General features: G+C 36.7%; 3 protein-coding genes across 9 annotated transcripts; 2 read left to right on the top strand and 1 right to left on the bottom strand.

Moving 5' to 3' along the window:
- Positions 1-432: 432 nt before the first annotated feature.
- Positions 433-2,974, bottom strand: si:dkey-226l10.6 (zinc finger protein 34). The gene is made up of 2 exons (XM_056248995.1): positions 2,580-2,974; positions 433-1,769 (listed from the first exon to the last, which is right to left on the bottom strand). Exons 1-2 carry the CDS (start codon positions 2,868-2,870, stop codon positions 654-656), a joined length of 1,407 nt encoding a protein of 468 aa, XP_056104970.1. The 5' UTR covers positions 2,871-2,974; the 3' UTR covers positions 433-653.
- Positions 2,975-3,422: 448 nt separating this feature from the next.
- On the top strand, positions 3,423-8,009 carry eif1axb (eukaryotic translation initiation factor 1A X-linked b). Its single transcript, XM_056249001.1, has 7 exons — positions 3,423-3,580; positions 4,111-4,194; positions 4,277-4,380; positions 4,670-4,720; positions 7,517-7,598; positions 7,737-7,828; positions 7,996-8,009. Exons 1-7 carry the CDS (start codon positions 3,565-3,567, stop codon positions 7,999-8,001), a joined length of 435 nt encoding a protein of 144 aa, XP_056104976.1. The 5' UTR covers positions 3,423-3,564; the 3' UTR covers positions 8,002-8,009.
- Positions 8,010-9,503: 1,494 nt separating this feature from the next.
- map7d2b (MAP7 domain containing 2b) lies at positions 9,504-25,285 on the top strand. 7 transcript variants are annotated; one of them, XM_056248988.1, is made up of 17 exons: positions 9,505-9,931; positions 11,119-11,187; positions 11,552-11,715; positions 15,500-15,602; positions 16,697-16,789; positions 18,803-18,898; positions 18,997-19,151; positions 20,804-20,925; positions 21,021-21,244; positions 21,482-21,614; positions 21,702-21,882; positions 22,500-22,604; positions 23,124-23,171; positions 23,263-23,341; positions 23,683-23,809; positions 23,924-24,159; positions 25,145-25,285. In XM_056248988.1, the coding sequence occupies exons 1-16, from the start codon at positions 9,904-9,906 to the stop codon at positions 24,150-24,152; spliced, it is 1,956 nt and encodes a 651-aa protein (XP_056104963.1). In that variant the 5' UTR covers positions 9,505-9,903; the 3' UTR covers positions 24,153-24,159; positions 25,145-25,285. The 7 variants fall into 7 exon arrangements, with proteins under 7 accessions (XP_056104966.1, XP_056104963.1, XP_056104962.1 ...); XM_056248987.1 differs by having other exon boundaries at positions 23,680-23,809; XM_056248989.1 differs by having other exon boundaries at positions 9,507-9,931; positions 19,021-19,151; positions 23,680-23,809.
- Positions 25,286-27,117: the final 1,832 nt, after the last annotated feature.

Here is a 27,117-nt window from a genome sequence, read left to right as displayed (position 1 = left end):
CTTTCAGAAATCATTCTAATAGGCTGATTTGGTTCTTAAGAAACATTTCTTATTATTATCAATGTTGAAAGTTTTGCAACTTAATATTTTTGTGAAAACCATGATACATTTTTTTCAGGATTATTTGATAAATGCATAAAAGAGCAGCATATATTTGAAATAGAAATATTTTGTAACATTATAAATGTCTTTACTGTCACTTTTGATTAATTTAATACGTCCTTATTGAATACAAGTATTAATTTCTATAACTATATAAATTAAATTTAGAAAATCTGTCCATATCAATTTCTTAAATGAAAGACAAAAGTATTTCATAAAAATGCATTTTAATTGTGATTTTAAGAAATCCATCTTACAAAGTACATGTCTTTGTGAATATGCACATAAAATGTTTTTAGAATGTCTAAACATTAATAGCAGCTAAACACCACAGAGACATAATACAGAAATCTGCCTACAATATTTAGTTAACAGTGTAACTAATATTTAAACATTTTAATTGGATTAGGCTCTTAGATTTAATCATAATCCTGACTATTGAAATAAAAAAAATACTTTGCCTCGGGTAAACTAAATGGTTTATACTAAATCTAACTAAATGTATTATACAGTACTAGTTTAAAACTTGTTTAAACCGAGATCTCATTGGCTCATTGTGTGCCAGCGCTGTCCTCGCTCTTCTCCTTCTCTTCATGGTTATCTTGAGGAAGTTCCTTTTCCAGAACCATTCCAGACTCCACATCCTCCACTGTTGACAGATCCATTGAACTCTCAGCAAGAACTTCCATCTCATCTTCGCTGAGTGGCTCAATTATGGCATCTTCCTGCCTCGCGGTCACAGGCTCGATTCCTTCTTCTGAAATGTTCACATCGATAGCGTTTGGTTGGTTCTCAACGGACTCTTCGGGCTTCTGCTCATGGGTGAGCATGTGTGCCGCGTAGCCTCGCTGTGAGAGATATATTTTGCAGATGTCGCAGTAGAACGGGGTCATCACATTGTGTTGGTCCATGTGTTTGATGTAGCCATTGACTCTTAGAAAACCCCTGTCGCATGTCTTGCACAAGAGTTTTTCTCCAGCATGAGAGGATTTGAGGTGCTGAACGAGGGAACCTCTGAACTGAAAGGTCTTTTCACAGATGGGGCAGATGCACGTAAGTTTGGATGAGTGATGCTTCATGTGAGCAACGAAAGCAACTTTGTAGCCGAAACGTCTGGGACATAAGTGGCAGGTGAACGGCATGGTCGACTCTGCATCCTCGTGAACTTTCTGGTGAGCTTTCAAAAAAGCCTGATGGGCAAAGGCTTTTCCACACTGTTGACACCCAAACCTCCCATCGGGATTCTCCCTAGTGTGTATGACTCGATGTCGCAAAAGGAGACGCATTTCATTAAACTTCTCCCCACAAGTTGAACACATATAAAACCTTTCTTTAACTTCAGATTCGGTCTTCTTTTTACAGTGATTAGCACGTAGATGCTTCATTAGGTTGCGTCTACTACGAAACCTCTGGCCACAAGATAAACAGCTGATATACTTTCTTTTGACATGATCTTCTTTATTCTCAAAGATGGCGGTCGAAATACAGTCTTCTGTAACGGCCAGCTCACTCTCCTCATATTTAACACACTCATCTTGCTCTTGTCCAGATGTCATGTTGGCACTCAGCTCATATTCAAGAGGCTCTTCTTTGACACAAGCAAGTGAAATGGCCTCCGAAATTGTGATTTTGCATGTTTCATCTTCCACACTCTCATTTTCTGCTTCCTGTCAGATAAAACAGAATCCAGTACATGATTACAAAACAGAATTGTTTATATACAGTATATATATATATATATATATATATATATATATATAGAGAGAGAGAGAGAGAGAGAGAGAGAGAGAGAGAGAGAATTTTTATATAAAACATGGATGTTGAATTATATGTAATTACATTTAATGTGTATATTACATAAAAAATAAATGGCTGTGTGTTTGTATATATATATATATATATATATGTGTGTGTGTGTATATATATATATATATATATATATACTGTATAATTATTGATAATAAATCAGCATATTACAATAATTTCTGAAGGATCATGTGACACTGAAGACTGGAGTAATGATGCTGAAAATGCAACTTTGCACCACAGAGATAAATTATTATTATATTAAAATAGAAAACCATTATTTTAAACTGTAATAATATTTCACAATATTACTGTTTTTTTATGTATTTTATCAAATAAATGCAGGCTTTGATAAGCATAAGACTTTTTTCAAAAACATTAAAGATAGTAATGTTTCCAAACTTTTGACTGATACTAATATATATATATATATATATGTGTGTGTGTGTGTGTGTGTGTGTGTGTGTGTGTGTGTGTGTGTGTGTGTGTGTGTGTGTGTGTGTGTGTGTGTGTGTGTGTGTGTGTGTGTGTGTTAACATTTAATATCTATGTTATATCTAAAATGAAACTGTACATTAAATATAACTATATATAATTAAAATATAAATGTCCTATGATTTGAAAACTAATTAGAAAAAATATATAATTTGAAACAAAAATAGCCATCTTACCCGTATCTCCTTTGCCGTCTCAGATGATCGATGAACAGTATATACTGTAGGAACAGCATCCACGCTCAGTATCATACATGTGGTGTGACCCAGATTCATTCTGAAGTAGTTATCCTCGGAGAAATGATCCCCACACACCCGGCATGAAGGGCTCGCGTTTTCCTCATCAGCTTTACTGTCTTCAATAAACTTTAACCAAAGTTTGCGTCTTTTCGGATCCTCGGGTAACATGTAATGAATAATGGTTTCCGATCGGTTCGGACAACCACCTACCACACATTTATGTACCATTATGTTTACGATCTAACTGGATTTGGGCTTTAATATGGAATGTTTAGACTATGTAAACAATCTGATATTTGCATTCAGATTGCTTGCTATCTCTTGATCATAGTAGATAAGTACAGACAAAAATGTTCAAAACAAACCTCAATGCGGTTTCTTCAGATGTTACTGAAATGATTACATTGTCGCCCCCTACCGGACAGGAGGACGGAACCTTTTGCCCCCCAAAAACCATGCCAAAAACATACAGAAAACATTTAACATCAGACATGGAGGACACATATAACAGATCTTTTAGCTTTACAGAATATGCTTATATATTTTTTCCTTTTCTCTTTTGAAGAAGACGGGGTCTACCTTTTTCTCTGACCTAATCAAAAAAATATAATTATTTATCATATATTACAATATCAGATCAGATCATAATAAATTATATTTAATCCACTGCTATGAAAACAAATGGGCTCCTATTTCCTATCAGCTCGTGATCGGGTTTGCGATTGTGATGTGAATAAAGTTTTGCGCTGTTGAATCTCGAATGAAGCAAGCAATCTGCGCATGCGTCATTCTCAGCTTTTCTCGCTAGCGGCGCTGAACAGCTCACTATAGCATGTTTGAGAAGTAAAATATTTGACATATGGTTATAATTCCCTGACGTTTCGAAACATTATACGAGAGTCGTCGACGTGATTGAAAGAATATGCCGAAAAACAAAGGTAAGGTGGTTTCTTAAGACAATTGTAAGAGATGTTAGCCTTGAATTTAGCAAACAAGGTAACGTGAGCTGTTGCGCGAGATATTCAATGTAGTAGCTTATTGTCAATGTTTGATTTTCCATTTTGCCAAAAAACTGTTTTGAAATAATTTTTTGGGCCTTTAAGCTCATAAAACGAAATAAAATATGCTGTCTGGTAATGAGATGGGATGCTCTCAGCCGCTGAAACGTTACGTTACGCAGTTACAGATAGATGTAGCTTTACAGTTAAACGTTAACGTACATTCATTGATCTTTACCTACTTATAGTATTGTTACTTATAATTATCAAACTAATATTTCTAAGAGGGCTCCTACATGCTTAAGTTGCCCAACAAATAAACACGAAATGACCAATAGATCAAGATCTTCCATGCTGGATGTTTGTACTTTGCTCTGTCATTAGGTAACATTTGCAGTGTGGTGTTAATGAGAAGACTTTGATCCATGTGTATGATGGCATCTGATCTCATTTTATATCTCTGTATCCAGGTAAAGGAGGAAAAAATCGGCGGCGTGGTAAGAATGAGAATGAATCTGAGAAAAGGGAGCTGGTGTTTAAAGAGGATGGACAAGGTATGTTGTAATACTCTTCCATATAATAAACATTCTGCCTTTCCTTGAAATGCTTTTAGTTTTATCATTTGTTGTCTTCTAGAATATGCTCAGGTCATCAAGATGTTGGGAAATGGGAGATTGGAGGCCATGTGTTTTGATGGAGTCAAACGGCTTTGTCACATTCGAGGAAAGCTCCGGAAAAAGGTGTACTTTACTTTTCAGGATGAATGCAGATTCAGCTTTTTCATCACTTTGTGAATGAGCTCGACTGGACTGATTATAAAAAGTTTAGGCAAATCAGTCAGTGTTGTTTGATTAAACTAAATAATTGATGTAACTAATGTTGTGTATGAAAAAAATGTAAGCTGGAAAACTTAAGCATAGGAAAAAATAATGTTCTGCTTAAAATATTTATATTGTTCTTTAACAAGAAATCCAGAGGCACATTTGTCTTGTCATTTATTGTCTTATGCTTTTTGTTTCTTAAATTTAGGTGTGGATTAACACGTCAGACATTATACTCATTGGATTAAGAGACTACCAGGTTTGTTTAAATATTCTTTTTAATTTAATATAATTATACTAATGTAATAAATATAGCTATAGATATAATCATTTATAGTCATTGGATTAATGGGGTATCAGGGGCCGTTTGCATAAATTGCTAAGACTAGTTTTACAAGTTAGTCATTAATTTTTTTTTCTTTAGGACTCTTCATAACCGTTTTAAGTTAGTTACGTACAAATGTAGATTAGTCTAATTTGAAACCAATCTGCCCCTTGACTAATCACTAGTTGGTCATTCTAGTACTTAAGACACAGTCTTAACATAATGGCTGTGTTTATGTGACTAGCAGGAGCAGGTTTATTAAATATTTCTGAATTTAACAATTATATATTATAATAATATAACACATAATATAGCTATATAATACAATTTTTTATTTTTTTTATTATAAATATATAACTGTTTAAATAATATATTTTTGTTTGCCAGGAAAGATATGAATTCCCAATATCACTTAAAAGCTTTACTCTTGTTATTTAAAAATAAAACTAATTCTGCTTCTGAAACTGCAGAGTAGGGATGTCCCGATACCACTTTTTCACTTCCGATACCGATACCGATGCCGCAGCTTTGGCTTTTGCCGATACCGATATTAATCCGATATTTTTATTTTATTCTTAAACTAATAAAAAATATAGCAATTTTCTCAATTAGCCACCTAAAATATACCTCCTATATAGTCCACAACAACAGTTGATTATGAAAGATTGCCACCCTTTATTCAAACACTACAAAAAAATAAAGAAATATATAAATTAAAGAAAATACAGGCACTTCAGTACTTAAAGCTAGCTAGCTACCAACAGGTTTAAAGTTAAAACAATTTAAACAGCAGCATTCTACATTGTAAATACCAGTACAGTTTTTGTTTTTTAAATCAAGTAGAATTTCTATAACTGTGTGTTAAACTGATTATCACTCTTGTGTGTGTTAAACACAATCTACTTAATACAGACAGCTTCATTATAAAGATAAACAACAAATCCCCAAAATATATGATCATAATCTATGACAAAAATGCTATTATAAACTAGATTAGTGGATAATACACATTGCTCTTTTTATTGTTGTAAAATACATTCATGAAAAACAAGATAACAAAAATGAAAAAGATAATTATTTTAGATATAGCTAAATCTGCTATAAAATTGAGACATGTTTTAAGTGTATTGCACAGCTATTTAATGAGGCAGCAACATTAATAATTATTAATGTTAATAAGCTTTAATTGCGTCAATGCATTATGATATGAAAGGCTCCAATACAGTGCGGCACAAAGCGCTTATGCGCATCCCGAGCGGAGAATGATGCGCTTGAAGCCACGTGGAGTTCCAGCACGCAGCGCGTCGAGTCCGCTTTGAAAAGTTCAAAGCACAACGGAGATACATATTGATGGACAGTGTATTATACAGTATCTATCTATGCAATCGTTTATTGAGCCTTTTCTTTTAACAGTTTTAAATTTCAGTTACTGTGCGCGTGAAGAACAATTATAGTGCTCTGACTCTAGTGTTGTGATCAAACTGACAGTGTCCGACACCCGGTAGAGAGTAACACGATTGAGTTACAGCAATAAAGTCCAGCAAGATAAAGTTGTTTTATGCGAAAACATAGACCTTTATCTTACAGATCAAGTATAATAGTATAGAGGGAATGCATTAACGTCACTTCCCCGCCGGAACACGCCCCCCTCAGCGGGACTGAGTGGCAGAAGAGCTGCTGCGTGACTGGAGTTAATAGGGGAAACTGCGTTAACGCGAGTAAAACAAACTATTATCAGTTTAAACTAAAAGTTGGACTCGATATAGTGTTCCTTACAACTTATCAAAGATCCAGTGATCCATGGATATTGACATGCAGCCAGGAATCGTGTTTCCTGACATTTATATGTGCCTGATTTCGACGCCGGGGAAATAAATGCAGAAAATTTGCCTGTAAACGTTTTATATAAATACAATATAGATAGGTCTAAATCCGAGTGATCACTTACATTAATGTTATACTGTATATCATCATATCGTCCAGCCCTAAAACTTGTATAGTTTTTTGTCAGTGTTTATTTAAAAACATCCAATTATGCAGAATATAGTCTGTTCTGTAGCTTTTTGCAGTCTGTAAAAATATACAGTACCTCAGATTTCTGGTCAAATCTAGTTGTACAGTCAATCGCAAAGCTCTTTCCCGTTTTAGATGTGTTTTGTGTGATTTTCACGGCATTCACGCTGAAAACAAATGCTGCCGCTCAGTCTTTTTGCCACTTGTGGGCGTGACCGCATTCACTCCGGCCGACGGTGACGTTATGCGCATACCCTCTATTAACATTGAATCATCTTGAAGATAGTTTCATCATTGACTGCAACCGAACGCGACGCGCTGTTTGAATGCTGAATGGAGAATGACTGACAGCCGCGAGAGGGAAAAATTTACGTGATCTTGAATTTAATGACTTAAATATTAATTTATATCTCACATAATAGCTTCAGAACACTTATAATAGAGTGCACGAAAACGTTATGGTACTTTAGAATGTTTTTGTGCATTTTGTGGGGCTTAACAATAACACATAATAGTATACCCACAATATCGGATTTGGATCGGCCTCGTCTGATCGATGTCTGATCGATACCCGATCCCGCAAAAATGGCAGTATCGGAGCCGATACCGATCCTGAGTATCGGATCGGGACATCCCTACTGCAGAGTTCTTTAATGCAAGTTTTTTTTTTTTATGGAGTGAATATCTGACACTTTAAATTCTGAAATCTCTTATCAGGATAACAAAGCAGATGTAATTTTGAAGTATAATGCTGATGAAGCTCGGAGTCTGAAAGCCTATGGAGAGCTTCCAGAACACGGTGAGTATATTCGGAGAAACGTAACCTCTACTAGACTGTTCTTGATGAAAAGAGGTTCTTGGCTTGCAATATGCTGATCTTTTTGCTGCACTGTATTAAATGTCATGTCATTAAATTCTCCCTTTTGGTGTCTTGCAGCCAAAATCAACGAGACTGATACCTTCGGGCCGGGTGATGATGATGAGATTCAGTTTGATGATATTGGTGATGATGACGAGGACATTGATGATGTAAGTACTGAAGCAGTCTTGTATTCATCAGAAGATTAAGATTAATTAAAAACTGAATGTTTTGAGTGATCCATTGAAATGGAGACATGATGCAAGTAGTCAGTACATCAGTTTTTATCTGTGTTCATTAGTGTTTATCCTGACAATACTATATATCCATTCTGCAGATCTAAGAGGAAGGAATGTTTTTCAGCCTGAAGCGACAATATTCTCACAGCCCCCATGAAGTTGCCCCTCCATCAATTATGTACATGGAGGCTCACGTTTTGGGTTTCTCTTACTAAACACATGACTGCATTTTCATTTTCAATCCATTTTGTTATCTTTTAATGTATTTATATTGATTTCACATCAAGTGGAATTTAGTTACAAGTACAGAATCTATGGATTCGCAATAAAAAGATAACCAATTTTATGTTTGGTCTTGCAGTCTGTATCCTAATAGACATGTACACACATTCTGTAAAGGTGAGTAAAACTCTTATGAGCAAAGCTAATACCTCTAAAATGCCTCTTGCCTTTTTTTGAATGTTTTTGAAGTCTCTTAAGATTTACTGGTCACAAAATTGATGCGTTGGACAATGCATTTGTATAAAAAAAAAGCCTGTCTCTGATTAGCATCGTTTCAATCCATCCTAGTTTTCTTTTTTTGTGTTTTTGTCTACTTCAAATGATGATAATACTAATTTTACAGGGCTGCTGAATTTATGAAAGTAACTAATCTTGAAGCTCTATGTATTACTTCAGTTGTTACTTAGTTACGGCTTAATACTAAACTACATTAAACATCAGCAACTGAAATATTTGTAAGATGAAAATGGAAACATTTTTTACTTTCTAAAATGATAGCTCACAAAGCAAGTAACCAGAATGAGCAAGTATTTTTGTATGCAAATAGGCTAATCAATACAAGAATAATGAAAGTTTATTGATTGTATTCTTGCAGAACTGGCCCTTTTGTCTCAGCTTGTTGGTTATAATGTGTTGTTTTATGTGTATTGTTTTGATGAGCTAACAATGGTTGCTTTTTGTCCTCTGCTGATTTTGATCAGAAAACCTGTGATTTTGAAATAAAATTCAACAACATTCAGTATCCTAGAAATGTATTTTAAGCCTTTGAAAATAATCACTTTTTTTACCTCCAGTGTTTATAAAATGTACAAAATGACCATATAAGATATTGTCTTTATTGTTGCAGGTATTTTGTGTTTTATGTGGATATAAAATAGGCAGTATAATTATAGTAAGTGTGTGTCTAGCCACGGGCTTGAGTGATATTAGTCACCGTTTGTTTTTGCCCAGTCACGTGTGTTGCAGTGTGAAAAACAAAGGTAGCCTAATGCACATGCGTATATATTCCATATATTCTTTATAATGTCATATTTGGCTTGTGGTTGAAATTGTCCATTGCTAAAATTATACAAACCAGCCTATTTCCCCACACTTAAATTCACACACTTCTGGATATGAAATGGGCTGTTGTTGATGATCTGATTGTGCACATTTTGGATGCATATATGCCTAGATTATGTCTGGAGTCTGGACTATGTTTGCATATTTTGAGCAGTCTTTACAATGTAACTGGTCAATTATAAGACAATGGCCTTATTGTTAGTTAGTTAAATGGCGTCTTAAATTTGCTTTTGATGTTCTATGAAGTACGCAATAGGTATTTATTTCTAGGCAGGTTAAATTAAACGTCTCTAGGGGAAATAAATGGGAAATGTCTGCCCTGTGCGCAGCTGCCGAGCTTTCCATATATAGCGCAATGTAAACTATGACGTAATGCGTTGCCCCTGGGCGCATTGCTTACGCGCGCGTGCGCTCGGCACTCGGCGATTGGTCGAGCGTGTTGTAATTTATTAGAACCTCGCGCTCTTGTGGCTCTGCCTTCAGCCTTCACTACTTGTGATATCTGGTCGAAAACCGTGATGAGGTTCGGATGAATAAAACCTGAGGTGAACTGTGTTTTCCGTCGCGTTTTGATTTTTCCACTAAATAGTGATAATTGAGTGTGTGGGGTCGGAATGTCATCTGGATATTAATCGTCGAATACACCAAAAGATACACCGGAAATGGCCACAATTTTGGAAAACCTGACAGGTACGTTATGTTATAATGTCATGCTTTAAATTAAGTGCCTCACCCAGATATGACAGTATTGAGGAACGGATTACGGGGAAAGCGAGCATTTTGAGCTGTTGTCATGGAAACTGCTGAGGTGAGAGCAGGATGGGGAACCAAAGACTGACCTGTCCAGGTAAAGAGTGACACCCTTAAGAAAGGCAAATAGACGTTTTTGCGCACCTTATATATATATATATAGGGAGAGAGAGAGAGAGAGCATAGCTCACACATGTATGTGTGTGTGTGTGTGTGTGTGTCATAGGGAAAACCAGGGCTAGTTGTCATTGTTCACGCAAGTAAATACTTTGCAGCATTGGTTAAATTTCTGTTTCTACACCTTAAAGTCTTGGCTGCAAAAATCAATTGAAGATGTCCACTGTTATTACCCAGAGAAGAAAATATGCAGTTCATTAAAAACACATTGATCTTTTGTGACAACGTGCCCCAATAAAAGGACACGCTGTCACATTACATGGGGTAAATTGGTACCTGCCCTTAGGCAGGTAGGCTTTACAGCTAAATTTAAACAGTAAAACAATCATGAAACAGCAAACCATTGTTTTAGCCAACAAATATTTTAATTAATATATTGCATGCGTTTCAAACAGCCCAGAAGTTCTACTTTAAGATGATTTAAAACCAACATACAATATCACTGCTGTAGAAAACACATTTGTGTAATTGCTCTACAGCCCTTGTGACAACCAGCTCTGGTCTCCACTATAAGCTATTTATATCTATTTGTCTAACAGACAGGTCAGAATAAATGTGTTTGATGTTGGGTTTATTGATTTTCAGGCATGCTTTGTACTTCCTACTAAATTCGGATTCTTGTAATGATATTATAATACATTATAATACATATTGTCCGAATGTCTTTTCAAGAATTTCTCCTCAGCTGTATGAAATGTGCTTTAGATTTTAAGCTTCTTTTCCCCTTGAGCATTTTGTCTTTGCATATATCTGCATACCATTACGCAATTAGCCTAAAGCCAGCCCTCTGTTTTAGTGCTTGTAACTGGACCATAACCACCATAGATATTGAGGGGGGCTTGAATTATTTGGTTACATCCTTGGCTTGGGTCATGATTCTATGGACTCTATACAAGGTGTGTTCACTGTTTATGTGCATTTTAACATTTAACGTCTTTTCGCACTCAAAGATGGAGGCTCGAAAAAGGACAGAATTCGACTGGCCAAAGAAAGAAGAGAGGAGAAAGATAGAAGCCAAGGTTAGCTGCAAGTCTTTTATTAAACAGTATGTCCTACTAAGATTTAGATACTAACAAAGAAACATGAAATTATATTCAGAATGGTCTATAACATCTTGCCTGCTTTAGAACTACTTTTAATTCCTAAATGGATTTTGTGACAATCTGGAGGATAAATTAAAGGAGGGGGTTATTTCAGGGCAATAGACTACTTACTCCATTCATCACTGAATCTGATGGCTCTTGAGTAGCGGAAGACTTCTGTAATGCCACTAAGTGCTTAGCAAAATGAATCAGTATTGTCAGCAAGTTGGAAAAGGCTTGGCCTTTCCCGTATCAGGGCAATCTATAGACTTATCCGTGTCCACCCCCACCATTTCTCTAGCTGTGCGGGAGCGAGCTCTCTGGGAGAAGGAACAGCGTGCACAGCAGCAGTATGAACGCTCAGTGGTGGAGCGAGGGAGGCGACTGGAGGAGCAGCGGCAAAAGGAGATTCACCGTCGTTCGGCCGTGGAAGAGAAAAGGAGGCAGCGCATAGAGGAGGAAAAGGTCAGGGGTTACACTCTTTGGGGTATCTGCTCATTAGCACAGGTTTTTCATTCTCTGCATCCTTTTATTTTTGTTTTGATTTTTAAATTAAAAAAATTATTATGCATACGTTCTTTCTGTTTATTTTTCTCTTCAGTTGGTTTAATCTTAAAGGTGGAGTGTGTAATTTTGTAGCTATTAAAACAATATTTAACATACAGTATGTGGGATCAAAGGCAGCAGAAAGGGAATGACATTAGTAATAGCCTATATTCACTACTGTTCAAAATTGAGAAGTCAGTAAAGATATTTTTAAAAGAAATTAATACATTTATTCAGTAAGGATGCATTATATTGATCAAAAGTGACAGTAGTGACATTTATAAAAGATTTCTTTTTGAAATAAATGCTGTCCTTTTGAACTTTCTATTCATCAAAGAATTCTGAATTACAGTTTCCACAAATATATTAAGCAGATCAATGTTTTTCCAAATTAATATGAGCACCAAATCAGCATATTAAAATGATTTCTGAGGGATCGTATGAGACTGAAGACTGGAGTAATGATACTGAAAATTCAGCTTAGCCATCACTGGAATAAATTGCATTTTAAAATGTATTAAAATACAAAACAGTTATTTTTTAATTGTAATAATATTACACAATTTTACTGTCTTGGTGAGGATAAGAGACTTCTTTCAAAAACATAAAAAAAAGCTTTTGAACATTAGTGTATTCTATATACATAATACATTATATCTACCAGCAGGGGCTAACTGTACCATGCTAACATGCTAAACCTTGACCCCTTGATCACAAGACAACAACACACGCTCAATCAATGGCGTGAGATTGGGGGTGGGACTGCCATTTTGTCTAATGGAAGAACCAGGAAGCATTTGGGAAATCTGTTTGGATACAATTATTATCTTTGCAAATCTGCTGGTGGCACAAAAATTACACACATCATCTTTTAGCCTGAGCCAAAATGTCATTTTCTTAGGTGTGTAGCAAGTCATTTGATTCAAGATGTCGTATTTGTGATGGTGACACCATAAAGGTTGACATTTTTACTGGGCTGAGTGGGCTCTGATTAGATTTTATGAGGGGAATAGTTTTTGTTATCTGTGCATAATTGTGTCTTTATTCATGTCGAATTTAACCTCCCAGAGTTCCCACCTTTTGTGACATTGAGCTTTGTCTTAGCAGGAGAGTGAAGTCTTTGTTTATATTGATTGAAAAATAGCCACCCCCAGTCAGATGCTGCAATGATTGGTGACTCTCTGGAGTGCTCAAATGACCTCACTGTTCCCGATATCCATCCTTAACTGACATACAAATCAAATTACCCTAGAAAAACGTGGTGTGATATAGTAAGGGCGTGTTTGAAGAAGCTAAAAGGAAACTTGGATGCAAAATACTGTATGGTGTCATTATGATGCGAACTAACAGAGACTGCAGTTAGGCAGTGCATCATTGTATGCAGGGTGTGGTGCTGTTTCTGTGTTCTGGCATGGTAGCTCTGCACTATAATATCTAGTTTTACCTCAGATGACTCTGATCTGGGCCAGCGTTTGGATTTAAATTAATTTTGGCTCCTCGGTATCTGCAGTGGTATCAAAACTGTAGCAGTAGCTTGGCCTCTTTATGTCCACACAATATGCAGCATGAGGCGCCACCTAGTTTTGTGTGCACTCATCATTCATCATCTTTTTTGCAGTCGTTTTCATCAGATTAATCAAATGATAAAAAATGAGATGTTAGAGGAGAATGTAAGATATATGAGGGGTTTGCATCACCCTAAAGGGATTTATTTTTCGTTAATGTTTTTACATTATTACACTTATTACATTGCTGATTATGAGGCTCTTTATGATGAAATCAAGTTATTATTAAGTTGTAATGCCTTTTTTTCTTGTTTGTGTGTTGTATAATCTGTTGATTGCGTTTGGTTTGGTCACCCTCATGTCTTTTCTGTGGAGCACAAAAGTCATATTTGAATATGGATATTTAAAAAAAAAAAAAAAAACCTGCCTGCACTTTTCCTTATTATGAAAGTGAATAGGGACAGGATCTGTAAAGCTACAAAATGATAAAGAAGCACTATAAAATTACAATAAACGTGGTCCATACAATGCGTGCACTATATTTCGAGTCTTCTGAAGTCATACGATAACTTTGTGTGAGGAAAAATGGTGTCTTCTGACAAATAGTGTTTGCATTTCATTTTTGTATAGGTCATATATGACTGAATAATGATTGGAATAATTTCGGTCTTTTCATCACACAAAGCTATATTGTTTGGCTTCACACAACTTGGAATATAGTGTACAAGTCATGCAGATTGCTTGCCTTATATGATACTTTTATGGTGGTCTTTTTTCTTTTCTTTTTTTATAAATCTTGACTCAGTCCCAGAGTCCTAGTCTCCATTCACTTTCATTATATGGAAAAGAACGGCCAGGATGTTCTGAGAAAATTCACTTTTTTACGTTCACAAAAGAAAGAACAACATGGGGGATTGGGATGACATGAGTGTGAGTAAATGATGACAGAATTTTGAGTGAACCATCAATTGTGAAAAAGAAGTATACTTTAGCATACGTTTAAAAAGAGTACTTATTACAAAAATAATATACTTTAAAAGAATATACTTAAGTGCAAACTGAATGTAATGTTTTCAGGCACTTTCTGCTTGTTAATCACAATTAAATGAAAATGTATTGCAGTTTAATACTATATTAAATGCAATTAGTTGAACTTTATAGTACTTTTTTGACTTGCGAACAACATTATGTTAATAATTACTTTTGATGTATTAGAGAAATATGGTTAAGGTGTACTGCCAAACTAATGTCATTGAAACCTGTAGCCTATGTCATGTATTTAAATAAGTGTACTTTAAATTAAATTAAAAAAAGTGTTCTTAATTGTTTTGAGAAAGATATTAAAATATTATTTGCAAGTACAGTACTTGAATTACACTACAAGTGTACATTCAGTACAATTAAGCACACTTCTTTTTCACAAGGGATCCCTTTGTAAAGTGTGCTATATCTTTATCATAAACAATGAGGCTATCGTTTAACGATCATTATACACAAGTATTTGAATTCCATTTGATCAATCGGAATGAAGTACTCCACGTTATTTCACTGTTATGATTATATTGACAATGTGTTGTACTCCCCGGAATCTGGAAGGCTGTTTAATTGTGTAATTTTGTATGTGTAAATTTCAGTGTTTTGGGAAGGGTTATGCCCATTTATGCAAAATCGATCATAATGTGAAAATCAGATGGAGAAACAAGGTTATTCAGTTTAGAGGAAATGCAGAGAGATGGGGTAGATAGAGAGAGAATTTCGGGAAAATACAAATAGGCTTCCTTATTTTCACTGATGCAACCTGTGTCATTGTAATACTCGGTCCGTGTGTGTCAGCTGCTGAGGGGGGAGGGTGTGGGTGGAGTTATGTATGGCAGTTCTCTCCTCCGTCTGGCTATACGCTCTCTTAGACACACAGTCACCTGGGAGGAGAGAGATACAAAGAGAGAGTCGCTGAGTGCAAGGGAGGGTGAGGGAGAGAGAGGCAGAAACAGAAGGCAAGGCCCTCGTCGTTTTGCTCACACACATACAGGAAGGAAGAACAGGGAGAGCGAGAGAGAGAGTCGGAGACGGTGATAGACGGTCGGATAGGAGAGGTGGTCGCCATGGAGCAACCAGCCTTATCCCCGTCTTCTCGCCGCCGTAGCGACAGCTCGGTCAGAGAGTCTCTTTTCTTCCCTGTTTTGGAACGCAACGAACAGGAGCGACTAGAGGCCCTGATGCGACGTTCCTTGGAGCGGAACCTGCAGGTGGACCAGAGGCCGAAACGTTGGACATGGGGCGGACCTCCCGGAGCCTGCGAGGGTGAGTGTGCATTTGCGAGGGCGTGGAGGGTCCCTTGTGTGAACTCTCAGATGGAGAGATAGGAAAACAGGGTGTGGGAACTGCACTGCAGCCCTTTTGTTTTAAAACCGACTGCGATATTGACTGATACGGGAGCTGGATGGAAATCAGACAGATGCAGCTGTTTTATGAGGGAGCTGCAGTGTCACACAGGCATCGAGCTGTTGCTGATCTCAAGGAGTCGCCCCAGTCGCAGAAAAACACTCTGCCTCAAGGTTAGCGCTGTCAGCGACTGATCAGAGACTCATAGGCATTATAAATCATCCGTGCTAAAGCTCTGCCTGGGGGCAAGGGGCAATTTGGGCTGTTTTGGCTGGAGAACAAACACCATAAACTGTGCTGTCACTGTGCCTGCACGGCGCATATTAGACTGCGCAGCTGAAGGCGTTTTGCTCTGTCACTGCCACGTTCTGACTTCAAACAATGCTTCCCCCCCAACCCCCACCCCCCCAATGTTTCAATTACACAAACCTATAACTCTCCTAAGCAGTAGACCTGAGGCTCGGGTAAATCAAATCAACTCTAGGGAAAAAATGCTGCTTTTAAGACAGACAGACACGAAAGCACCACCCTGAATCTGTGGTGCATTCAAAGCTACATCAATTATTTACACTGTCCAAGAGCAGAGCTCTAAGCCTGATCCTGAGTCAGATTGATAATATATCTGGATAACATGCATGTAACACCTTTTTTGCTTTGTGGGTAAGGGCGAACGTTTGAGAATGAGTTTGGTTGCCCTTGGAGAACATTAGGCTCTTTGATAACCTGATATCATTGCATTAGATGCATGCTCTGGGTTATTTCATCTGGCAGTGGTTCATATTACCATCCTGCTTTATTGGCAAAATCACTTTTAAAATAAATAAATAAATAAATAAAATGCCCTGCTGGAAATTATGCAGCTTTCCGTCAGAGAAAAACTGCTGACTGGGTATATCATTATTTCACAGGGACACACTGTTATGACTTCTCATAATATTCACTGTGAGCTTGTGAAATACTCTGTCGTGCTCATGCACCTGTGCTTTCTTTGCTTTGCATCACCTGCGGCACAGGTGATCCTAAGATCGCCCCTCCCTCTCCTCCTGCTTCAGCCTCCTTAGCCAATGACCCCGCTGTTCCTCCTCCTGCCAGCAAATCCAGGAACGGTACTGACTTCATGCTGCTTTATGTGTCATGCCCGCTCACTTCCATGAAGTTTGAGTCACAGTGATTCAGATGTTGTATTTGTGACGGTTTGCATGTGCATGAGATTTTACATAGGAGTAAGTTATTTGCGATCTAAGATCCACACTATTGTTTAAAAGTTTGGGGTCAGTGAGATTATTTGATGTTTTTGAAAGAAGTCTCTTATGCTCACCAAGGCTGCATTTATTTGATCAAAAATACAGTAAAAACAGTATTATTGCAAAATATTATTACTATTTAAAATAACTTTTTTTTTCTATTTTAAAATATAATTTATTCCTGTGATGGCAAGGCTGAATTTTCAGCAGCCATTACTCCAGTGTCACATGATCTTTCAGAAATTGCATTTATTATTATTATCTGTGGAAACCATGATACATTTTTTGCTTTGATTAATAGAATGATTTAAAGAACAGCATTTATTTGTCTTTAATGTAATTTTTGATCAATTTCATTCCTGATTTTACTGACACCAAGCTATTGAACTGTAGTGTATATTGGCCTTGCCCATAGGTGTATTTGATGCTCTGTTTTCTTGTTTATTTCTGTGGTGAGTTTTATTATTGGTGCTTGCTGAGGCAAACATCACTATTGCTATTGTTCTGTATTGTAATGTATTAGATCATCATTTCTACATAATCCGACTTAAAATTGTTGCCTGGCAGATGATAAAACGCGTGGAAAAAAACCTTTGACTTTGAATGAGGAATATGAGCGTATCTAGGGACGAGAATAACATAGTGTGTCGGCACTTTGGATTCACGCCAGTAAGAAACCACTCAAAACACCATAGAGCAGTATGCTGAAAACTACTCAAACCCCTCAACTTCCGCATAGCAATATGCTAAAAATCAACCAAATAGCAATATGCTACTTTATATTAGCATATAAACAATTGGCTTTCATACTGTTTTATACTGTATATAGTATTTATATCGTCCTAAAGCCAAATTAAATGAAATAAATATCTGGAAAATATTAATGTAATGTAAAAAAAAAAAAATCAGAAGAGAAACATTTTAGTTTTATTTCAAATATAGTAGTGTTATCCACAGAAGAAGAAAACATCTTAGTGTAACCTTTCTGGTTCTCGCACTGCTCCAAGCGGGATTCAAACTGGCATGTCCGGCATCGGAGGCGGTCGCACTAACAACAATGCTAAAGACTGCAGCCTCTAGTGTCAGTTGCTAGCGCACCAGGGGAGTGAGGTTTACCTGCACAGCTCTCACTAGCTGGCCTCCGTTACACTAGCAGCCACATAACAGCAGCCTGATGTTGACTTCATAAAATGTCTACTTGTAACCATCATAATATTCTTTGTGGTGAATGTGCATTTGTACACTATATTTATGCTGCAGCGCCCTGGAAACACCCTATCATCAGGTTTTGCATGGTCAGGCACCTCCTTTCTATTTTGTGTTTGTATTTTGGAGTAGTTTTTTTTTACTGTCTGTGTCTTTTCTTTTCTTTTTTTTACAGGTGAATGTAAATGTTCTATTAATGAGAAAATGAAAATGTTTGGATTTAGAACCAATCATAGGTCCCATGGAGATTACATGCATCAGCTATGGAGATGTCATATTCTTCCCCGCCCAGTAAGGGGTCCGGATGCACGGGAGAGGATGTGTAGTCTGGATCCGCCTTGAGCTGCCATTGCACCCCCTAAAGAATGCGTAGGGGGTCTAATCTGTTGGCTCATTTTAAATGCAGCATCCGAGTTTAGCAAACATCCTAGTCTAGCCAATCTGTACAGAAATCTACCTCATATGAATATGAGCCTGCTGCTCTCCATGAAAGTCTTTGATCAGTGTAAATATTCATACCCAAATGGCCACTAATTATTAATCAGAAAGAAAGCCTCTGGCGTTTATCTTCAAAATGAACTGTGATTGAATATCATTATCATTGTGTCTGATCGCTTGTGCCTGTTTTCTTTCTCCTTGGAACTATTCATAATATGTTTCACACTGCAGTTCAAGATTTTATTATTCCGCCCGAGTCCCCTGACTCTCTCCTGAGCAGACATCTCTCGTCCTCATCCACTACTTTGCCCAATATGACAGAGAAAGGCAAGTTTTTTTGCATTAAGCCTCACTATTGAATTGTTTTCAATTTCTGCCCTGCCCCTATTTGATCCTTTGTCTTCCTATGACCTCTGGCCCCTCAGTGTCTTGTCTTTGTTCCCGAATAGCCTCCTCCAGCCCTCACAGGTCTCCTTACAGGGCTTCACCCAGTAGAGCTGAGCGGAAGAAGGGTAGCGCATCGTTTTGTGGACCATTGAATGACTCCAGAGGGGCAGCCACAACCCCGAAAACCCCTCAGGTCCGATCTGCACGGATGTGAACTACATTTTGTCAGATAGCTCAGAAATGTATATTTGGTGCAAAGCACAGTGGGACACAGCCCACAGAGGAGCTGGTCTCCTAGCAACTACACTGCTCTGATCTGTGCATGTCCAGGTCCGGTCGTGGATTTATAGCTATAGATTTTTCAACTAGGGGTCTGTGAATGCCAGCAAGGGGTATGTTGTTAGATATATGAAACATAAAATAAATACAAAGTTCTGTCATGAAACTCTAGATTGCGCAGGCTCATAGGTCCTTAACCCAATCTGCTTGCAATTACATCATTCTCTACAAGTCACAACTGATAGGTTCCCACTGTATTAGTAGCCAGTGAGCTTGCTGATCAACATTCAGATTCTTGCCTATATAGTGGTGCGGGTGTGACGTCACTTTTTTAGGTCATCCAGCAGTTAGCATCACACTGGTTCCCTCGACAAACACCCAATAGGATTTTCCCATAGGCTTTTGGATTATCGCTAAAAACAACCTCTGTGATCAACAAAAGTTTATGATACTTGCACGTTTTGTCCATCAAAATAATTATCACAGATGATCACAACTTTTATGAATTTTGAAGCCTAAATGCAGTCGCCAGAAGTAAAAAGCTAAAGGTAGGCTATAAACGAACTACACCACGGTCAGCCATTTAACTTAAACCCCATTTAAAAACCCATTGACTTCGGGACGATGGAACCAGAAATGCTAAAATGCTAACTCGCTTTTGCGTTTTGGCCTGTAAAAGTGATGTCATACCTGCACCACTCTATTGTTTGCTGTAGCAGTTTTCAGTGTGCTTTCAGAAACCCCTCCACCTTCCCCAGCTCCACCTGTATAGATCTACTATGGGGGTGATTCATGTTTGCTTGTACAGCAGCAGCATGTCTTGCTTGCTCAAAGCAGTAGCTATAACCAACAGCAGCAGCAGCTTAGCAGATCTATTCTGCCAAGACCAAACGCATTAACATTGTTATACTCATTACCATTCTAACTAAGAGAGTTGTCATGGCAGATATATATATTTTTTAAATCGTACATTAATTATGTCTAGAAGGTAAAAGTCATTGATAATGGTGAATACTATTGTCACTATTATTATTCAAATTTATTACGCTTTAATTCGTTAAAGGGGATGGCTTACTCAAAAATGAAGATTCTGTCATCATTTACTAACCTTCATCCTATTCCAAATTTCTATGACTTTCTCATAGATATTTCAGAAACATTTATCAAAATATCTCCTTTTTTGTTCTACAGAAGAAAGAAAGTCACAAACATTTTATAACAACATATGGGTAGAATTTTCATTTTTGGGTGAACGATCCCTTTGATGCATTAGTTACTGTGAATAAGCAATATGTTTGCTGCATTTAATAATGTTAATGCTAGTTTATACTGTACATATACAAATACATTTTATATTATTTCAAGTATAAATTAGCTAATGTACAGGTATATGATTTAACCATAAACAATAGTATAGTTATAAATTATTAACTTTCAGTGCAGGAGACCAAATATTATGAAATTGAAATCTACACTTTTTTTTATATTAAGGGGTTTCTGGTTTGGCTGAGAGACTAAACTTATCTTTGTGGCCATATAATTCTGGTGTCTGTTTTGGGCGTTTAGACTGAGAAAACTGAAAAGAGCATCGCCCAAACCTTAGCCGACTCATCTATGAAAAAACTTGAGTCTCCAACAACACCCACCCGAAGTTCTTCTACCCAAAAGAACCCCAGTACACCGAAAAGGTTTGTTTTTTTGTATCAAATCATTTACTTGTTGTCATTGTTTTTTTAAAGACTGTAGGCAGAGTGTATATTTTGCCTTTACATTTGTAATTCAGATCAAGGTCTTGTAAGAGCCGCATCCAGTCCCCGGCCTCCCCGGGTCAGTACCCCCCTTCCCCGATGAGGCACAGAGCCACCACACCAAGTTTAGAGAGCAAGAGGTGGGAAGGAGAAGAGAAAGGGACCATAGAGAGTAAAGGCTACAGCACTCTAGAGAGAAAGACCTCCAAAGCAGAGAGAATCCCAAAATCTACAAGCAAGGAATTTGGACACAATGCAGGTAATATCTTGTTCAGAGATTCCAAGAAAACATTTATATTTTTTGTCTTTTTAGTATATGATTTTCCTCTAATATTTATATTTTATTTTGGCCAAAACAACACACACTCTGTCATCATTTACTCACCCACATCTAGTTACAAATCCATATGTCTTTCTTTCTTCTGCTTTAAAAAGCTGTTCTAATGGGATCTCAATCACGTGATGTGGACTAAGTGCCTCCTGTCTTGTGTTTCAGAGTCTCCAGTGACTCCCACTGGGAAAGCAGGAACCACTGATGCAGAGGAGGCCTCCAGGCTGCTGGCAGAGAGACGACGCCTGGCCAGAGTACAGAAGGAGCAGGAAGAAAAGCAACGACTGGAAGAGGAGAGGTAGAGATTTTGTGTGTCTCTAGGGTCTGTGTGTCATATTTATGTGTATGCTGCTGTATTATATATTATCTTCTCCATGAATCTCAGGCTCAGGGCTGAGGAGCTCCAGAGGCAGCAGGAAGAGGAGAGACAGCGGCAGGTGCAGGCAGCTCGACAGGCGGAGGAGAAAAGACAGAGACAGGAGGTGGAGCGCTGTCAGAGAGAGCAGGAAGACAGACACCAAAAGGAACAACGTTGGAAGGATCTCCAGGATGAGCTGGAGAGACAGGTCAGAGGGATTATATTATATTATAAAAAAATAAAAAAAATGACTCACTATTTGTTTGTTTCAAACAGTGGGGTCCAAAGGTCTGAGACCGCGGATGAAAATTGATTAGATACATTTTTAATATAATTTTTTTTTTTTTTTTTTTTTTTTTTTATAATATATAATAAAATATATACATATAATAGATTTTTTAGTTTTCATTTAATAAATTATTTTAAATTAAATAATTTATTAGATATTATTATATTATATTTTATTATATTTAAAATGTATTGAAACATAAAAGAATATATTATATTTTCTGCACTGGTCTCAGACTTTTGAACCTCACTGTTTGAACAAACAAAAAAATATATAATATAATATAACAAATTTAATAGATTTTTTATTTCATGCATTTTTATTAAATTATTATATTAATAATAATAAAAAATATATAATTTCTATAAAAAATATACACAGAAATAAAACTGACTCATCAAGACACATTTAGCATACTCACCCATGCAGTCACTTACTCAGACACGTGCAGCACCAATCTGTCTTCTGTAGCTGTGGATATCTGTAGGGATGAATGTGATATAGTTGGAAATGTGATGTGTCATAATGTCTGGCAGAGGGAGGAAGCCGTGCAGCGCGTTCATAGGGAGGCCGAACGGAAGAGGCAGGAGCGAGAGCTTCTGAAAATTCAGGAGGAGCATGAAAGACTGCAAAGGAAGAAGGTTCTTCTCTTTTCTGTCTGTTTACATTAAGAATCAAGAAATCAATGGAAAATGTAATAACACTATTACAATGATTATGTGAAGTACATTATGAGAAGTAAAGTTTAGTGGTAAGTAATTATAAAGTGGTAATCTCTAAGGGCTACTTTTCTACGCACAGATTTATTTCTTAATTAAAGCTTAATTCAAACTTTAGAGAATGTGCAACAGAGCAGTTGAATCCAGGTCTGCAGGTGTAGTCCAAATGAAAGTGTTTGCAACCCATTGGAGTTTCGTAATCTGACATATATCTGTCAAAAGGCATATTGAAAGTGTATAGAAAGTACAGTCACTTTTGATTTCATGTTGACCAGCCCATACTGGATAGTGCTTTATAATCTTCCACTACTTATTTTGGGTCAATGAGAATAATTCACATAACAATTGTTTATTTATTTATGTTTAGTAATATTTCACATTAAGTTATTTTTGATTTACTATATGACAAGTCAATTCAGTTTGCATCTGTGATTTTGACAGCGTATTGAGGAGATTATGAAAAGGACAAGAAAACCAGATGGAGAAAAGGTAAATGAAATATCTGCAGGCCAATTACATTATCAGATGACACCGATTTACTGACTGTAGCAAATAAAACTGCATGTCATGTTATGGACAGAAAGAAGAGGCGCAGATGGAAGTCCCATCCCCCATTTCTGTTTCCCAGTCCATCTCACCATCTCCCTTGGAAACTGGAGGTATTGACTCATGATATGACCCGTATCACTGTACAGATTTACAGTGGGCACGTAGCAACACTTAACTTTCCTTTCCACTGTGTAAAAGCATCAGTCCTTGTAATTCACTGCAACATACACACTCATTAATCTGTTTCTTGTTGCTGAGTGACTCAGCATGTGGAAAATCTATATTGTTTATAGAAAAAAATGAAAGAGTGCCATCAAGTGGTGCAATTAAGAACTGAAATTAGTGTTTTGCCTCTTCCACAAAAATATAATGTCGATAATCTGGTAAAATAACACATTTATTATTATTTAATTTTTATTGTAGATTAAACTACTTTAATCTTGCACAACAGGTAATACAGTGATTAACAATCCACCAAAGGCAACATCTGAATCTCCAATCATATGCCTTCAGCCACTGGAGGCAAAGAGCAGCGGGCTGGATGATCTCTCTGATGGGGTCCAGTCCATGGATGTCAGGTTAGCCTTCAACAAAGTGTTATTACAGAGAAAATAGGTTAGATTATAGCTTGTCTACCACATTGATAAAATATTGGCAGTCCCTGTAATGAACCAAAACACGTTTCCTTGCAGCCCTGTGTCCAGAGATTCCCCCGTCAGCGAGATCTCACAGAACAGCATGAGTTCTGTGGCTTTGGGCGACATCCTTGTTCTGACCGGGCAGGTCTCGCATCCCAAAATGTCTGCTGCTCCAGCTTTTGGTGACTGCAACAAGAACCTGATCCAGGATTGCAGTAGCGCTGCTATTGACTCATCACTTTTCCAGAGTCTTAGACCGACCTCAGACAAGCTCAACATCTAATATAAAGGTGATTGCTGAAAACTACAGATAGAACAGACAAATAGATAGTAGCATGATTTCCTAATTGATTGGTTCCATTAAGGATTGCCAAAAAACATCTTAAATGTATGTTTAAATATGCAAATGATGAATTATCTAATTAAACATGCACTAATTTGTATACATTTCCAGAACATAAATCTGAAGAATGTATAAAGCCAGGTTTAATTTCTTGTGTCATTTTGTTGACATATTTGACGGAGGGAATTTTGGATATTTTTTATAAATCAAATCAGTAAATTTTGTAAATCAGAAAATACGGTCAACAGCCTGAAATTAATTTCAGATTTTTTAGAAAATAAATTGTTGTAAAAAATCAGGCAAATGGTCTATGAATAAACCCTCTGCTAAAAAAAACCCCTTCAGAATATAGATAGGAGTAAAACTGTAAAGTTTGGCGTATATATGCTAAAAATGTATAGCTTTTAACGATACAGATATGTATTGTAAGTGAAATCTACAAATAGATAAAGTGTAATAAAATAAACACTTAAAATGTGTATTTTGGATGATTTTATGCACTAGTCTAAAACAACGTGTTATGATAAACCAAATAGCCCCAAATCTCAAAATTGACCAGTGCAGGAAATACCAATGTTTTTGCCTGTAGTGTCTTAAAGAAATAGTTCACCCAAAAATGGAAGTTCTACCATCATTTACTCACCTCATGTCATTCCAAACCTGTATGACTGTCTTCCTTCAGTGGAACACAAAAGAATACGTTCATGAGATCAGTGGCGCTGTCTGATTCATGAATGAATCATTCAGACTAGTTTTATGAACCTGAGCAACGGATTCATTAAAAAGATTCTCGTTCAATTGACCATTTTCATTCTTTAAAAAAAGTCAAGTGAGTTCAAACAACATGAAGCTGATCAAATGAGAAACAGAATATTCATTGTTGCGTAAACTATCCCTTTAACCATCTCATATTGTTGTCTTTTCTGTTTTAGACACTATTGAAGCACGGGGCTGGACTGAACTGATGTACTGGAGTGGAGCTGAAAAATGAGACCAGCCCTTTGTGCCTCAGCATCTTCATGAGAGCCTGAATATCCTCTTGAACAGGAGAATAAGGACGGAATGTCAAACCATGTGTTAATAGCAAAGAAAAGACACCCTGACGGTTGATTCCCCACACATAAAATAAAGTTTTGCCTGCTCCTCGTAGATATTATATTTCACACCATTTCACCGTAGTGTCACCAGACAAAGCAACTGTATTAGCGCAGTCCTAGTGGTCGTCTTAGTCCTGTTATACACCTGTAGCATTGATGAGTGATACACCGTGACAATTGTAGCAGCTCCATTGTGTAATTTGTTTTATTTTGGGTTGCATAAATGACCGGCAAACCGAGCAGTTATGTGCTGAGTCTGATAATTGTGCTGTATTAAATGGCTGGGGTTTGCAAGCAGTATATTGTGTAAATCCATGACTTCTCTGCAATCCAAGCTTTGTAGTCTGAAAGTGGATCTGAATAGATGTAAAGTGTGAAATTATTCTATCATAACACTGTTATACTGGCATTAATGTATTATTAGTCAGCAGTTACAAGTTATGGGGATGTATACAGAAAAAAAGTGTACTTCTAATGTCATTTATTGTGTAAAAGCTTAAAAAGGGAATTAAAAGTGCACAATTCCATTGTGTTAAATAGCATAGTGCTTTTAATTCTTCATGGACTTTTTCTGTATTGTTTTATTATATGACATCATTGCACACAGCTCTATTCAGATCAAGAAAACCAAGTAACCACAAAACAGCAACACAAATCAACGTAATTCAGCATCCCACAACTGTACAGTAGTGGCTAAAAAGATCTGTACTTGCTGAATATGTTGCTTAAAACACACTGTTTACCATCTTGTATACTCAGGGTGCTAGTGAGCTTTGCATGTGAGCTCATTTTTGATGTTTGGTGGTCATCTCAATGGCATGTATCATGATGCTGTTGTGTAAAACTTCTGAGGCACTGGATTGCTTCAGGACCAATAAGGAGCCAATTTCTTGAAAGATGTAAGTTTCTATCTATCTGTCTATATCCTTCTATCTATCTATCTATCTATCTATCTATCTATCATTACAAGACTTGGGATTTGGATTGATTACATTTTCGATTATACAGAGAGTGATGGGTTACTACTGAAATTCAGCACTTCATAATGAAATTTGAGAAAAGGTGCATGAATCCGCTGCTTTGAAGTTGCCGAACCCTGAGATACTGACATAATAAAACATGTATCACACCATGAGCTTTCCTTGTTCACAATTTATATAGTTTTGCTGGTTTAAAGTATCTATGTGTTTGCATTATTCCTGCATGTACAGTAGAACAGACATGGCTTGTTGTCACACATTAACAATATTTGGTAATATATGAAGAATTTTGGCACACACAAAAAAAAGATATTTCCAAATTGCTCAGGAAAAATTTACACAGGTTATTAAACACTTTTACCACTAGTGGGGTGTGTTGTCACAGTTGATAATATAATTAATATATTGTACAAAACAATGGTTTGGTATTTTTGTACATTACCTTTTACATTGTTTCATGAATCATTTTGTTGAATACTTTACTGTTTATATTTATACAAAAATATGATAATATTAAATATACTATTAAAACAAATATTTGATTTGGAGGACAATATTTCTATACATAAGTTTAAAAATATGCATGCGTATAATGTATACAGTATGTTTTTCATTAAAAACAATTTTCAAGGGATAAAATGAAAATTCTGTAATTTACTCACCCTCAAGTTGTTCCAAACTTGTATGAGTTTCTTTCTTCTTTTGAACACAAAAGAAGATATTTTGAAGAATGTTGGTAACCAGACAGTTGATAGTAACCATTGCATTGACTTCCATAGTATTTATTTTCCTACTAGAAATGGAAATGGCTACCGTCAACTGCCTGGT

The sequence above is a fragment of the Rhinichthys klamathensis genome, unplaced genomic scaffold (assembly GCF_029890125.1).
Source record: "Rhinichthys klamathensis goyatoka isolate OS25496 unplaced genomic scaffold, OSU_Roscu_1.1 h1tg000059l_1, whole genome shotgun sequence".
Lineage (NCBI taxonomy): Eukaryota > Metazoa > Chordata > Actinopteri > Cypriniformes > Leuciscidae > Rhinichthys > Rhinichthys klamathensis.
The sequence above is the reverse complement of the archived record's forward strand: the minus strand, read 5'-3'. Positions and strand labels throughout refer to the sequence as shown.